The sequence below is a fragment of the Babylonia areolata genome, chromosome 28 (genome assembly GCF_041734735.1).
Source record: "Babylonia areolata isolate BAREFJ2019XMU chromosome 28, ASM4173473v1, whole genome shotgun sequence".
Lineage (NCBI taxonomy): Eukaryota > Metazoa > Mollusca > Gastropoda > Neogastropoda > Buccinidae > Babylonia > Babylonia areolata.
Window position 1 is genome coordinate 19,824,549 of NC_134903.1, and position 15,447 is coordinate 19,839,995.

The following is a 15,447-nucleotide window of genomic DNA, read 5'->3' on the forward strand; positions in this document are numbered from 1 at the left end:
TCTCCCAGGTCAACATATGTGCAGACCTGCCAGTGCCTGAACCCCCTTCGTGTGTATACGCAAGCATAAGATCAAATACGCACGTTAAAGATCCTGTAATCCATGTCAGCGTTCGGTGGGTTATGGAAACAAGAACATACCCAGCATGCACACCCCCGAAAGCGGAGCATGGCTGCCTACATGGCGGGGTAAAAACGGTCATACACGTAAAAAGCCCACTCGCGTATATACGAGTGAACGTGGGAATTGAAGCCCACGAACGTAGAAGAAGAAGACTACTCTGCAGCATATGTTCAGGGTATGAAGGGTTTATAGGAACAAAAACTAGCCAAAAACAAAAACAAAACAAAAAGAAGAAAAAAGAAGAAGAACCCCCCCCCCAAAAAAAAACCCCCCACACAAAATACACTGTCATTGCGGCAATAAATAATACTTGCAGGGTAATACTTTATGGTCATGTGAGCAGTTTGTGTTGCCCAACTTTATTCCTTTATTTCCTATGTGTATCATGTTATTTCATTTACTGTTTTGTGTCATATTACAGAATGTCAATGTATCTTTTCCCTCAGCAGTAAGTTCAATTGTGGCAGGTCCACTTCCTTTGCGTTAGCTGTGCTTGACTATGTGTGTATACATATGTATGTGTGCATAACTACATGCATGTATATGAATGTGTATTGTGTGTGTGTGTGTTTATGTAAGTTTGTGCCTGCCTATGTGTGCGTATGTGTTAGGGTAGCTGTTAGATACACATGTATGTTAAAATGTATGTATGCAGTGTGTGTGTGTGTGTGTAGTCACATTTTGGTGTGTGTATGTAACATAGATCTAATGTTTTATGTTAACAAAAGCGTTTTTGTAAAGCACCTAGAGCAGATTTCTGGATAGTGCGCTATATAAGTATCCATTATTATTATTATTTTTATCTCAGCAGCACAATCTGAAAGAAGAGGGGGACAGTTTGCAGAAGAATGTTCTCCATCAAACTATTGACTGAACGAAGCCAGTGTGCATCAAACAATTCACGAAGGACAATCCTGAAGATAACATGGGGGCACTGATATAAATGAAAGTGAACACGGGTAATCAAAGGACAACAGGTGAGCAAGTTGATGAGGCTCATTGCTCAAGACAGTGGCAGGCTGGATGAAACCCACAACTTTAGTCATGTACTCACAAGCATCTTTTTACATCTTGACTCTCCTAGACAAATACATGCGCACAGTATTTCTTCTTCTTCTTCTGCGTTCACTTGTATGCACACGAGAGGGTTTTTACATGTATGACCGCTTTTCACCCCGCCATGTAGGCAGCCATACTCCGTTTTCGGGGGTGTGCATGCTGGGTATGTTCTTGTTTCCATAACCCACCGAACGCTGACATGGATTACAGGATCTTTAACATGCGTATTTGATCTTCTGCTTGCATATACACACGAAGGGGGTTCAAAAACTAGCAGGTCGGCTCATTGCTCAAGATGTGGCAGGCTTGATGAAACCCACAACTTCAGTCATGTACTCACAGGCACTCTTTTACATCTTGACTGCCCTGGACAAACACATGCGCACAGTATTTCAACTTCATAAAAAAACAGGTACAAATAAAAATGTAACCCAAAGAACGGAACGTTTCTGCCTCCAGACCTTGACGACATCATCATCGGACAGGAAGAGGTTTCCACACCGCAGATCCCGATGAATGATGGGTGGTTTTGTGGAGTGCAGGAACGCCATTCCATCAGCCACCTGCAGGCACTGAAACGCACAATATCAATTTCCTTTGTCATTAATTGTTTTAGGACTTCTTCTTCTTCTGCGTTCACTCGTATGCACACGAGTGGGCTTTTACGTGTATGACCGTTTTTACCCCGCCATGTAGGCAGCCATACTCCGTTTTCGGGGGTGTGCATGCTGGGTATGTTCTTGTTTCCATAACCCACCGAACGCTGACATGGATTACAGGATCTTTAAAGTGCGTATTTGATCTTCTGCTTGCATATACACACGAAGGGGGTTCAGGCACGAGCTGGTCTGCACATATGTTGACCTGGGAGATCGTAAAAATCTCCACCCTTTACCAACCAGGCGCCGTCACCGTGATTCGAACCCGGGACCCTCAGATTGACAGTCCAACGCTTTAACCACTCGGCTATTGCGCCCGTCATTGTTTTAGGACAAAATATGTCAGTAATGTTTCTTGCATCTGTGGTGCTCACATAACAGCCGATCATATACCAACTTGCAATATGTTAAAGTCTCAAATCCCTGAACTGAAATCATCTTCAGTGTTGACGATCTTCAGCAGTCCATTGTTAATGTATGACTTTTTCAACTCCTTGTTAAATAGTCCAGTTGGTTCGCTGTTATAGTTGTTAGTTTTTCATTAGAAATATGTTATATTGTTATGTTTTTTTTGTTTATTTTTTTAAACAAAACTTAAATCAATAATTTTCACACACACACACACACTTTCACTTACTCGTACGCGTACACAGTAACCCCCCCACCCCTCCCCCCCACTCCTCCCACTCGATTTTTTTCCTTCCCTCGTCTAATATCACTTACAGTGAAAAGACGTTAAACTAAAGAACGAACGAACGAACTTTGTCATTTTCCTCTTAAAGCCTGAACCGGACTATAAATGGCGGGCGATTTGAATCAAGCCAGTTTCTCACCAGAGTCTGACACTGTGACGTCGGTGAAGGTTTATTCAAAATAAAAGCCTAATAAAGCTACGGTTTGGCTTCATTTATGGCAGAGAGCGAGATTTGCCTAGCAGCTTCCAATCTAGACCTGAATTGACTTTGGAAAGTACAAAATGTGTCAGCTACACGTAATACAAAATTTGAATGCAGAGAAAAGGGGCGCAACCAAAACCTTGCTCTCGGGAGTTAAGACTTTAACTTTTTTACTGTACCACTGAAGATGCTATGGGAGAGGATTATCATTTTTACTTTAAATGGATTTCTGGAATGAGATTATATGTTTCAATAATCTTAAAAATGAACATTTTAACCCTTTCACCGCCAGTCAATTTAGAGTACAGAATTCCCTTGTGGTATAAACACAGAAAAGACAGTGGCTAAGAATAGCTGGGGATTCCCTCTGCGATGTATAGAAAATATGGCCTATCCTACCGCCGAACGTTAAGAGCAGTAGGTTCATGGATAACAGACCAATGAATGGTCACCTTTCAGTGACACGGATCCTCTACCACGCCTGTGCATAAATGCGAGCTTGGCGGTGAAAGGGTTAACAAAAAACTTTTATTGATATGCCTCAAACTGACTGGTAAACTGATTTTTCTTTTTCTTTTTAAAATTTAAAATATAAGTATCCATATCAATCAATCAATCAATCAATACACAAAGAGGCCAAGTCAATACAAGTCAATACCCTGAGAGGCAAAAGTCAATACCCTGAGAGGCAAAAGTAAATACCCACAGAGGCAAAAGTCAATACCTAGAGAGGCAAAGTCAATACAAGTCAATTCCCAGAGAGGCCAAGTCAACACCCAGAGAGGCCAAAAGTCAACACCCAGAGAGGCCAAATCAACACCCAGAGAGGCCAAGTCAACAACCAGAGAGGCCAAAGGTCAACCCCCAGAGAGGCCAAAAGTCAACCCCCAGAGAGGCCAAAAGTCAACACTCAGAGAGGCCAAGTCAACACCCACAGAGAGGCCAAAAGTCAATACCTACAGAGGCCAAGTCAACACCCAGAGAGAGGCCAAAAGTCAACACCCAGAGAGAGGCCAAAAGTCCACACCCAGAGAGGCCAAAAGTCCACACCCAGAGAGGCCAAGCACATGGAGAGAAGGCTTGACCCGGGGAGTGGGAAGGACAGCAACCATCAGTGGGGAGACCCAGCCCAGCACGCGACTGCGATCAGGCTCAGAACAGGTTGGTGACCAGCTTGTCTCCCATGTCTGCACAATGAAAATCTCCTTTCACAGATGGTGCCCTTGTAGTACTAGAGCACAGACCCCAGTCCAAAGTCTACAGTCCTGTCGCACCTTGCGTACCCTTGAGGCGCCGGACATGGCCCTGGATAGTTTCGGTTTCAGTTTCAGTAGCTCAAGGAGGCGTCACTGCGTTCGGACAAATCCATATACGCTACACCACATCTGCCAAGCAGATGCCTGACCAGCAGCGTAACCCAACGCGCTTAGTCAGGCTTTGAGAAAAAAAAAAAAGTAAAAAAATAATAGATAAATACATAAAAAAGAACTACTACTACTTCTAATAATATCTATAAGGCGCAAAAACTTGATGCAGTCAACTGTAAGCGTACAAAAAAAAAAACGAAAAAAGAAGAAAAAAAAAGTAATAATAATTAAAAAATTCTTCTTCTTCTGCGTTCGATGTTTTGGCTGCGTCAGACGGTCACCCCTGTCGCCACGATGTAACCCACGGTCTTCTCCAGGTCGTGGCGGTCTCCCCAAAGCTGCACCTGTAGCTCTGTGCCCCCTGGCCAGGTTTGACGCCGTAGAGCTTCATGGGTTGGGCAGTGTTGGAGGATGTGTTCAGGGGTCTGGGGTCCAGTGCCACATGGACACTCATCAGTGTGGGCGATCTTCATACGGTGAAGGTGACTCAGTAGTCAGCAGTGGCCAGTTCTCAGTCTGAAGAGGACTGTCTGCTGGTGTCTCTGGAGCTGGTGGATTGGATCGACACCACTGTTTGCACCCAGCCTTCTCTTCCACTGGTTCTGGTAACGGTTGTGGATGATGGTCCTGGCCTCTCTGTAGGTCACGGGGTGGCTGAACTGCTTCATTTTGCTGCCTGCCTTGGAGAGAGCATCGGCCTTTTCGTTCCCCGTGACCCCACAGTGAGAAGGAACCCACTGAACAGTGACAGTCGACCGTTTTGAAAGGTCATGAAGGGCTGCTTTGATGTTTGTCAGCTGCTGTTCGTTTCTGGTTGACTGGAGTCCCTGCAGGAGAGATCTGCAGTCATAGAAGAAGGCTATCTTTGGTGGTGGGTTGACTGACGTCCTGAGGCCTTGTGCAGCATGGAGTAGTGCTGCTGTCTCCGCTCTGTAGTTCGAGGAGATTCTTCCTGTGGGGAAGGCTCCAGGGGTCAGTCTTCCATCTGTGTGCCTGATGAAGATGCCTGCTCCTCCATTCTTCACCGCTCCCTCCGAGGATCCGTCTGTGAAGACGTGCGTCCATTCGCTGGGGTTGTACCGAGTCTCAATCATCTCCAATGTCAGAGCTTTCAGCAGGGGAGGGGCTTGGCAGTCCTTTTGGTCGATGCCAGGGACTTTTGTGATGATTGAGACTCCTTCCAGTTGGTCGGCCGGTTCCTCGAAGTCGGGGAGTGTTTCCATCTCGGCAGGGGACGAGGGCAGCAGGTCTTCATGTTGGCGGTGCAGGGCCTTGGAGAGGTGGTTGAAGCTGGTCCGCTTCAGTCTGTTCTTTGTTGGGTGCTTCAGTTTTTCGTGCATTGGGTGAGTTGGCATGCGCAGGAGCTTCTCGCTGTGGATGAAGACTTTTTCCTCTCGTCTATCTTCGAGTGGGTGGAGGCCTGTGTGTTTCTCCATCGCCTGAACTGGAGTCGTCTTTATCCCGCCAGTGATCAGCCGTAGGCCTGCGTTCTGAACTTTGCTCAGGTGGCTTGTGTTGGCTGCTGATGCCGTGGCCCAGGCAGTGCTGCCATACTCCAGGGTTGGCCTGACAGTTCCAGTGTACACCCTCTGCAGTATGCTGCTGTTGGCACCCCAAGAGGTCCCGGCGAGTTTTTTCAGGATGGCCAGTTTTCTGGTTGCTCGTCTCTCGATGTCCTTGAGATGGGGGTTCCATGTCAATCGCTTGTCGAGCTTCACACCCAGGTACATTGGCGTGTCATCCTGTTTCAACTGCTTAATTAAAAAATGAATAAATAAATAATAATAATAATAAAATAAATAGATAAAATAAATAAATAAAAAAGACAACAATGATGATAAATAAGCAAATGTCATCACCCCCCCCCCCCCCCCCCCCCCCCCCCCCACCCCCACACACACACCTGAAGAGCAAATCATATATTTTAAAACCTGAAATCAGACATAAAATTTGCCCTGGATAACCAGGACGCACTGTGGGCGGGTCACTGCCCTGTAGTGCAGATTTCTCCCCGCACAGGCACTTGGCCATCACTTGCCACTGAAGATGGTCAGGAATGCAGAGGGACTGTGTTCAACACTGATTTACGGTAGTCCTACACTGGACCCAACTCACTGTCATGTCCCTCCACTGGAGAGTTCCCCCCCCACCCCCCGCCCCCACGCCCCCCCCCACCCATTGCAATGATGCAAATAGTTTTAGGTTCTAAATTTGACCATGTTTCTCCTCTCCTTCAGTCTCTCCACTGGTTGCCTGTTTCTGATCGAATAGACTATCAGCTATCCACTCTGACCTTTTCTGCAGTCAACGGATCTGGCCCCAAGTATCTTTCTGAACTCCTCCATATCTATACCCCGTCTCGCCAGCTCCGTTCTTCCTCTGATACTTGACTTCTCATGATACCTCACGTCAGAAGTAAGACCTATGGACACAGATCATTTTCTTTTCAATTGCCAAAGACGTGGAACAAGCTACCTGATAACCTCTGTCATTCTGATTCCCTCGCATCTTTAAAATCTCGTCTCAAAACTCACCTTTTCCCTCAGCAATAAGTTCAATTGTGGCAGGTCCACTTCCTTTGTGTTAGCTGTGCTTGACTATGTGTGTATACATATGTATGTGTACATAACTACATGCATGTATATGAATGTGTATTGTGTGTGTGTGTGTTTATGTAAGTTTGTGCCTGCCTATGTGTGCGTATGTGTTAGGGTAGCTGTTCGATACACATGTATGTTAAAATGCATGTATGCAGTGTGTGTGTGTGTGTGTGTGTGTGTGTGTGTGTGTGTGTGTGTGTGTGTGTAGTCACATTTTGGTGTGTGTGTATGTAACATTGATGTAATGTTTTATGTTAACAAAAGCGTTTTTGTAAAGTACCTAGAGCAGATTTCTGGATAGTGTGCTATATAAGTATCCATTATTATTATTATTTTTATTATTATTCACAAACCTATTTTCAACCATCACTACATATTTAAAACCTGAAAACCATGGACTTTTTTTTGATTGTTCAAAGCAATCTTCTTTCTTTTTCTTCTTGTCCTTTTAGATACTTTTTTTTTTTCAAACAGTCAAGGAGAATGTCATGTCATTACTATCAGCAGCTCTGTACCACTGAGACTTTAGTTTCAGAGAGTACATTTTATCTTCTACAAGGTTCCTTTTCTTTTCTCATGAACCAGGAACAATAATCTAATGTCATCACCTTCCTCCACCCCTCCTCACCCCCCCCCCCCCCACCTGAATAGCAAATAATATATTTTAGACGGGCGCAATAGCCGAGTGGTTAAAGCATTTGACACCGAATCACGGTGACGGCGCCTGGTGGGTAAAGTGTGGAGATTTTTACGATCTCCCAGGTCAACATATGTGCAGACCTGCCAGTGCCTGAACCCCCTTCGTGTGTATGCACAAGCAGAAGATCAAATACGCACGTTAAAGATCCTGTAATCCATGTCAGCGTTCGGTGGGTTATGGAAAAAAGAACATACGTAGCATGCACATCCCCGAAAACGGAGTATGGCTGCCTACATGGCGGGATAAAAACGGTCATACACGTAAAAGCCCACTCGCGTATAGACGAGTGAACATGGGAGCTGCAGCCCACGAACGCAAAAGAAGAAGAAGAAGAAGAAGAAGAAGAAATATATTTTAAAACCTGAAATCAGACATAAAATTTTTAATTAAAGACAAGCAATAACTTCCAGGCTGGTAGCCTAATTCTAGGTGCTCAAGTTCCAGATCACGACATTATCTACTTACAATTCTAACACGATGCGGCCAGGACAGGAGAGGACCTTGAACTTTGATGAAATCCTTCAGACATTCACCAATGACGTACTCCGTGATAATGGAAGGAAGCTTTCCGTCAAGACAAAGTCCTAGGACCGTGACAATGTTCCTGTGCCGCTGTCGACTGAAACAAACATTCATGAATGACAAATAACCTGTAAAGTCACTCCACTGTAGAAACGTTTTCAATATCTTGACTGAAGAGTCATTAAATCGGGGCGAGGAAAGGGGGGGTGGGGCGGGGGTGTGTCAGGAACTCCCAATAACATCACAGTCAATGATGCCAAGCGTATAAAGTCAAAGAGACATCATACGACACAAACCACTACGCATACATCCACGTATCAAGCACCGGACAAAAAAAAAAAAAAAAAAAAAATCAAACAAGAGTGGGAGAGAACGACAGACATACACATGAAACAAAAAGTAACATACATCACAGCACGGAAATTCCCAGACTAATGTAAGCAATTGTTAAGAACACTAATGACCATAAAAGAATTGTCCATTCAAAGATAAAACAGACAGAAGAGAGAGAGAGAGAGAGAGAGAAAGTGTGTTTGTGTGTGTGTGTGTGTGTGTGTGTGTGAGTGAGTGATTGTGTGTGTGTGTGTGTGTGTGTGTGTGTGTGTGTGTGTGTCCCATTCCCTTTATGTTTTTTCTCCGGCTAATGTAGAAAGTCCCACATGTAGCACAAAAAAGAAGAAGAAGAAGAAAGAGAAATAAACACTAAAACAAAGTGCTCTGTGGATTTGCATTCAACTCTGGCCAAAAAAAAAAAAAAAAAAAAAAGGGGAAGTGAAAATCAGTGAACCAATGCATACATCTCTTATCTTTTACCCACACAACGCACAAACTCACCTGAGAAACCAGACGTCGTTTTTCATCAGTTTCATGGCTTCAGGTGTGATCTGATTCTCATGAACGAGCAGCGTCAGTCGTTTCACAGCCACTGTCATCTCGTGCCACTTGGCCAGGTGGGTGTCTCCAAATATCCCTCCTCCCAGTCTTTCAATCAAAGGGGGGGCGAATCATCAAAACACAGCTGATTGAATGTCAGATCATTTTGACAAAATGAGTAACTCCCAGACGGGCGCCATAGCCGAATGGTTAAAGCTTTGGACTTTCGATCTGAGGGTCTCGGGTTCGAATCACGGTGACGGCGCCTGGTGGGTAAAGGGTGGAGATTTTTACGATCTCCCAGGTCAACATATGTGCAGACCTGCCAGTGCCTGAACCCCCTTCGTGTGTATACGCAAGCATAAGATCAAATGCGCACGTTAAAGATCCTGTAATCCATGTCAGCGTTCGGTGGGTTATGGAAACAAGAACATACTCAGCATGCACACCCCCGAAAACGGAGTACGGCTGCCTACATGGCGGGGTAAAAAACGGTCATACACGTAAAGAGCCCACTCGCGTATATTTGAGTGAATGTGGGAGTTGAAGCCCACGAACGCAGACGAAGAAGAAGAAGAAGAAGAGTAACTCCCAACAACTCCCCCTCTTCCTCCCATCCCTTCCAGCGGCTGTGCGAAGAAACAGAAAATGACAGAATTATTTGTATTTGTATTTCTTTTTATCACAACAGATTTCTCTGTGTGAAATTCGGGCTGCTCTCCCCAGGGAGAGTGCGTCGCTATACTACAGCGCCACCTATTTTTTTGGTATTTTTTTCCTGCGTGCAGTTTTATTTGTTTTCCTATCGAAGAGGATTTTTCTACAGAATTTTGCCAGGAACAACGCTTTTGTTGCCGTGGGTTCTTTTACGTGCGCTAAAAGCATGCTGCACACGGGACCTCGGTTTATCGTCTCATCCGAATGACTAGCATCCAGACCACCACTCAAGGTCTAGTGGAGGGTGAGAAAATATCGGCGGCTGAGCCGTGATTCGAACCACCGCGCTCAGATTTTCTTGCTTCCTAGGCGGACGCGTTACCTCTAGGCCATCACTCCACATTGTGAGTTTCTGCCATGTGAGTTTCTACCCCTAAGGTAATTTGTGCAAATCTTTAGACAAATCTGATTCTAATTCTGATTCATACACACACACACACACACATAAACACAAACACACCAGCGCGCGCGTCCACCTAGGAAACGAGAGAATCTGAGCGCGCTGGTTTGAATCACGGCTCAGCTGCCGAAGAGCACTAAGAGCCAGTGCAATTTTGCCCCCTAGTTTGAGAGTCATAGTCCTTCACAAAAGACTAAGCTGTAAATGGTTTCCCATTGACTGGAGAAACCATTGATAATACAGCTCTCACTTTGCTGTTGGCCCAAATGTAAACTTATGTCAATCAGTAACAGACAATAAAAACACACGTACCTCTGACACATTTCCAAAGCATCCCTGTTGATCATGGTATCCTGCAGCACAGGCAGATTCTTCTTCCGAATCACAGCTGCTGGTTCATAGTCACGCAGGTCGGTCTTCAAACCAGGACTGATGCCCAGAGCTCCGCCCTTCCTCTTCACTGCCATGAAAAATAAAGCATCAAGCTTAGTTCAGACACAGGCAAGGAGATCAACTCTCCGGTTGCCTAGTGCCAGCGTGAAGATCATCACCTGCCTCCCCACACACCCATCACCACCCTATCCCTGATGTTTTACTTGTCCCCTCACTCTCTCCCACCTCACTCCCCCCCCCCCCCCCACACACACCCATCACCACCCTACCCCTGATGTTTTACTTGTCCCTTCACTCTCTCCCACCTCACCCCCCCCACACACACACCCATCACCACCCTACCCCTGATGTTTTACTTGTCCCCTCACTCTCTCCCCCCCCCACCCCCACCCACACACCCATCACCACCCTACCCCTCATGTTTTACTTGTCCCTTCACTCTCTCCCACCTCACTCCCCCCCACACACACACACCCATCACCACCCTACCCCTGATGTTTTACTTGTCCCTTCACTCTCTCCCACCTCACTCCCCCCCCCCGCCCCCCCCCACACACACCCATCACCACCCTAATCCTGATGTTTTGCTTGTCCCCTCACCCTCTCCCACCTCACTCCCCCCCACACACACACCCATCACCACCCTATCCCTCATGTTTTACTTGTCCCTTCACTCTCTCCCACCTCACTCCCCCCCCCCCCCACACACACACCCATCACCACCCTACCCCTGATGTTTTACTTCTCTCCTCACTCTCTCCCACCTCACTCCCCCCCCCACACACACCCATCACCACCCTACCCCTGATGTTTTACTTGTCCCTTCACTCTCTCCCATCTCACTCCCCCCCCACACACACCCATCACCACCCTACCCCTGATGTTTTACTTGTCCCTTCACTCTCTCCCACCTCACTCCCCCCCCACACACACCCATCACCACCCTACCCCTGATGTTTTACTTGTCCCTTCACTCTCTCCCACCTCACTCCCCCCCCCACACACACCCATCACCACCCTACCCCTGATGTTTTACTTGTCCATTCACTCTCTCCCACCTCACTCCCCCCCCCCACACACACGCCCATCACCACCCTACCTCTGATTATCCACACGAATTATTCAAAAATCTAAATTCACGTGTGTGTTGTACTTCATGGTTTGAATGGAATACCAGGTCAAAACAACACAGGCCCACATATTCACACTGAAAATTCTGTTAAAACACTTCTTATCTTGCAATGGGTGCTTTTTTTTTTTTTTAGTGCATCAAGTGCATGATACATACAAAGCCTCAATTTATCATCCCATCTGAATGACTACATGCCCAGTTTGATTTTCCAGGCTAGGCAAACTTGGCAGAAAGAGTGAGACTAGGATTCTTCTTCTTCTTCTGCGTTCACTCGTATGCACACAAGTGGGCTTTTATGTGTATGACTGTTTTTACCCCGCCATGTAGGCAGCCATACTCCGTTTTCGGGGGTGTGCATGCTGGGTATGTTCTTGTTTCCATAACCCACCGAACGCTGACATGGATTACAGGATCTTTAACGTGCGTATTTGACCTTCTGCTTGCATATACACACGAAGGGGGTTCAGGCACTAGCAGGTCTGCACATATGTTGACCTGGGAGATTGTAAAAATCTCCACCCTTTACCCACCAGGCGCCGTCACCGTGATTCGAACCCGGGACCCTCAGATTGACAGTCCAACGCTTTAGCCACTCGGCTACGGCGCCCGTCAGACTAGGATTCAAACCTAGATCTTCATGGACAATAAATTGGTAAATAAACATCTTAACCATTCTGCCACACTCCTCACTGGTCGAATACAAACTGAATTTATTATTATTATTATTATGTGGAGTGATGGCCTAGAGGTTAACACGTCCACCTAGGAAGCGAGAGAATCTGAGTGTGCTAGTTCGAATCACAGCTCAGCCGCCGATATTTTCTCCCCCTCCACTAGATCTTGAGTGGTGGTCTGGACGCTAGTCATTCAGATGAGATGATAAACCAAGGTCCCGTGTGCAGCACGCACTTAGCGTACGTAAAAGAACCCATGGCAATAAAGGGTTGTTCCTGAAAAAATTCTGTAGAAAAATCCACTTCGATAGGAAAAACGAATAGAACTGCACGCAGGAAATAATACAAACAAAAAAAAAGGGTGCCGCTGTAGTGTAGCGACGCACTCTCCCCGGGGAGAGCAGCCCGAATTTCACACAGAGAAATCTGTTGTGATAAAAAGAAATGCAAATACAAATATAAATTTAGTTTCCAGTCTTGACACTTCCTTCACTGCAGCTGAGCCACTCACTCACACCGGAAAGATTAACCCTTTGAGCCCTGACCACCGCTTTACCGGTGGAAGAGAAAAATGACATAATGCCTAGCCACTGGTCGAGTGGTGCGTAAACATTTGTGTTGTGTTTTGCTGTTGGTTGACTTATATTGAAGAGCCAATCAGAAAAACCATAATATTCTGACGTCAGCAAACGTAGTACCAACATGGCTGCGCCTTTTTATTGTGTTTTGTGCATGTGTTTGGATAAAAAAAGATCGATTTCTACCATGAAGCGTGCAGAGTCTCAACCTGACACGCCTCCTTTGATCAACCAATTCCGCATGCTCAGATTCATTTTCAACATCACTATCTGTAGCAAAATCATCCGATTCGAATTCCACCTCACTATCAGAGTAATCATTGTCATACTCTACTTCCGATAAATCATCAAGCATATCAATTACTTGCTGCGTTGTGTACAATTGTTTTCTCGCACGTTTTGTCCCTGATTTCTGACCTGACGGGCCAGGTTGAGACTCTGCACGCTTCAAGTATATACGCACCGCTCAACCGGTGGCTAGGCATTATGTCATTTTTCTCTACCACCGGTAAAGCCGTGGTCAGGGCTCAAAGGGTTTAATACCAATTATTTGCAAATTTTGGCTCAGGAGCTCAGGCAGAAGGGTTAAAATTGCTCAGGAACTCAAGGCTCAAAGGGTTTAATACCAATAATTTGCAAATTTTGGCTCAGGAGCTCAGGCAGAAGGGTTAAAATTGCTGAGGAACTCAGGGCTCAAAGGGTTAAAAATCTGCCACCTCACCATGCATTCCTCTCCTTCACTCTGCTCACCCGACAGTGTAGAGTAGAGCTGCTGATGTGTGCTCTTGACGTAACACAGCCCACCAATGAGTGCCACCAGCATCAGGACAGCGACCAGTGTTCCCACAACCATCAGCATCTTCTCTCCATCTTCCTTGTCTGTGCCTCCTGAAACGGTAACTCACCTCCTTGAATTATGCTTTTACATTTCTAGAATGTCAGTGTGAAATCATCTTCTTCTGCGTTCGTGGGCTTCAACTCCCACGTTCACTCATATATACATGAGTGGGCTTTTTACGTGTATGACCGTTTTTACCCCGCCATATAGGCAGCCATACTCCGTTTTCGGGGGTGTGCATGCTGGGTATGTTCTTGTTTCCATAACCCACCGAACGCTGACATGGATTACAGGATCTTTAACGTGCGTATTTGATCTTATGCTTGCATATACACATGAAGGGGGTTCAGGCACTGGCAGGTCTGCACATATGTTGACCTGGGAGATCCACCCTTCACCCACCAGGCGCCATCACCGTGATTCGAACCTGGGACCCTCAGATCGAAAGTCCAATGCTTTAACCATTCGGCTATGGCGCCCGTCAGAGTGAAATCTTATTCCCAAAATTCTTGTTCCCAAAATTTTCATGCTCACTAAAAAAACCCAAATCAAATCATACTATGAGCACAGTCAATAAAACCAAATCATTTTCTAAAGTGCTGGTTTTCACGCAGTATTAAAACAGCCTTCGTGAACAAATTGTATAAACATCATCGCTGATTTTTCTACTTCCTCAAAATGGCAAATGTTCCTTCATGAAAAAAGACAGGCTGATCATCAGATTAGAAGGAATGACCTCAGAAAGAAACATTTATCTGTCCATCTTGGTACAGCGCTGACAGAAGTTTACAGCAATTACAAAAGGAAGGGCTCATTAGACGAAATTTGAAAGGGATAACTATGGGAAAATGGCTAAAATGTGGACAAGGTGTACACACACACACACATATATATATCAAAAAGACCAACTATTCTTTTCTTGCATCAACTTGGGAAAATGAGGTCAGTGGGTGAGTTACATCCCTTGTTCTGTTCTGCTGCCAGGCACAATAGAGATGACAGGAAGATGTAAAATGTGCAACAAACCTGATTTTCTTTAGTGATGAATGCAAGCTGTGAATATAACATAAACAGATACACCTTTGGGGTCGTAGGTATTTGTTTTTGTTGTCTGTTGGACGGGCGCAATAGCCGAGTGGTTCAAGTGTTGACTGTCAATCTGAGGGTCCCGGGTTCGAATCACAGTGACGGCGCCTGGTGGGTAAAGGGTGGAGATTTTTACAATCTCCCAGGTCAACATATGTGCAGACCTGCTAGTGCCTGAACCCCCTTCGTGTGTATGCAAGCAGAAGATCAAATACGCACGTTAAAGATCCTGTAATCCATGTCAGCGTTAGGTGGGTAATGGAAACAAGAACATACCCAGCATGCACACCCCCGAAAACGGAGTATGGCTGCCTACATGGCGGGGTAAAAATGGTCATACACGTAAAAGCCCACTTGTGTGCATACGAGTGAACGCAGAAGAAGAAGAAGAAGAAGAAGTTGTCTGTTGGTTTTTTTTGCTTTTTTTTTTTTTTAAATCAAAAAGGTTGACTGTAATTGAATTGTGGATATTGTACCACCCTGACAAACTCAATCACCAACAACCCCCTCTCCCACCAGCACAATCACATTCGCAGAGAAATAATCATCCATGAAGTAGGAATACAATACTTAACCAGTAGAGTGCCTATAACTCTGAACGGTTAGACTGATGTGTCTGGATTATAAAAATGTGTGGTTCGTCCGTCGGGATCGACGAGGACCATCTAGTCATCCTGGGGGTGGGTGGGTTGGGCTCTGTGGGTGCGCAGATGACTGGTCAGGCCAATCTGCGCCCAGAAGGTTCTGACGCAGTGTGGACAGGGGATTGTGTCGGCTGTCGGGGACTTGCTGGCAATGCTTTTCCTGGCCTGTCTGCGTTGCTCTGCTGC

General features: G+C 45.8%; 1 protein-coding gene across 1 annotated transcript in view; it reads right to left on the reverse strand.

Moving 5' to 3' along the window:
* Positions 1-15,447, reverse strand: part of LOC143301882 (uncharacterized) — a 46,741-nt gene that overhangs the window by 10,071 nt on the left and 21,223 nt on the right. Inside the window, exons 6-10 of the mRNA XM_076616305.1 lie at positions 13,444-13,581; positions 10,229-10,376; positions 8,761-8,907; positions 7,870-8,023; positions 1,644-1,754 (exon numbers count right to left, since the gene is read on the reverse strand). Coding sequence (XP_076472420.1) covers positions 1,644-1,754; positions 7,870-8,023; positions 8,761-8,907; positions 10,229-10,376; positions 13,444-13,581 — 698 coding nt within the window. The remainder of the gene's footprint in view (positions 1-1,643; positions 1,755-7,869; positions 8,024-8,760; positions 8,908-10,228; positions 10,377-13,443; positions 13,582-15,447) is intronic.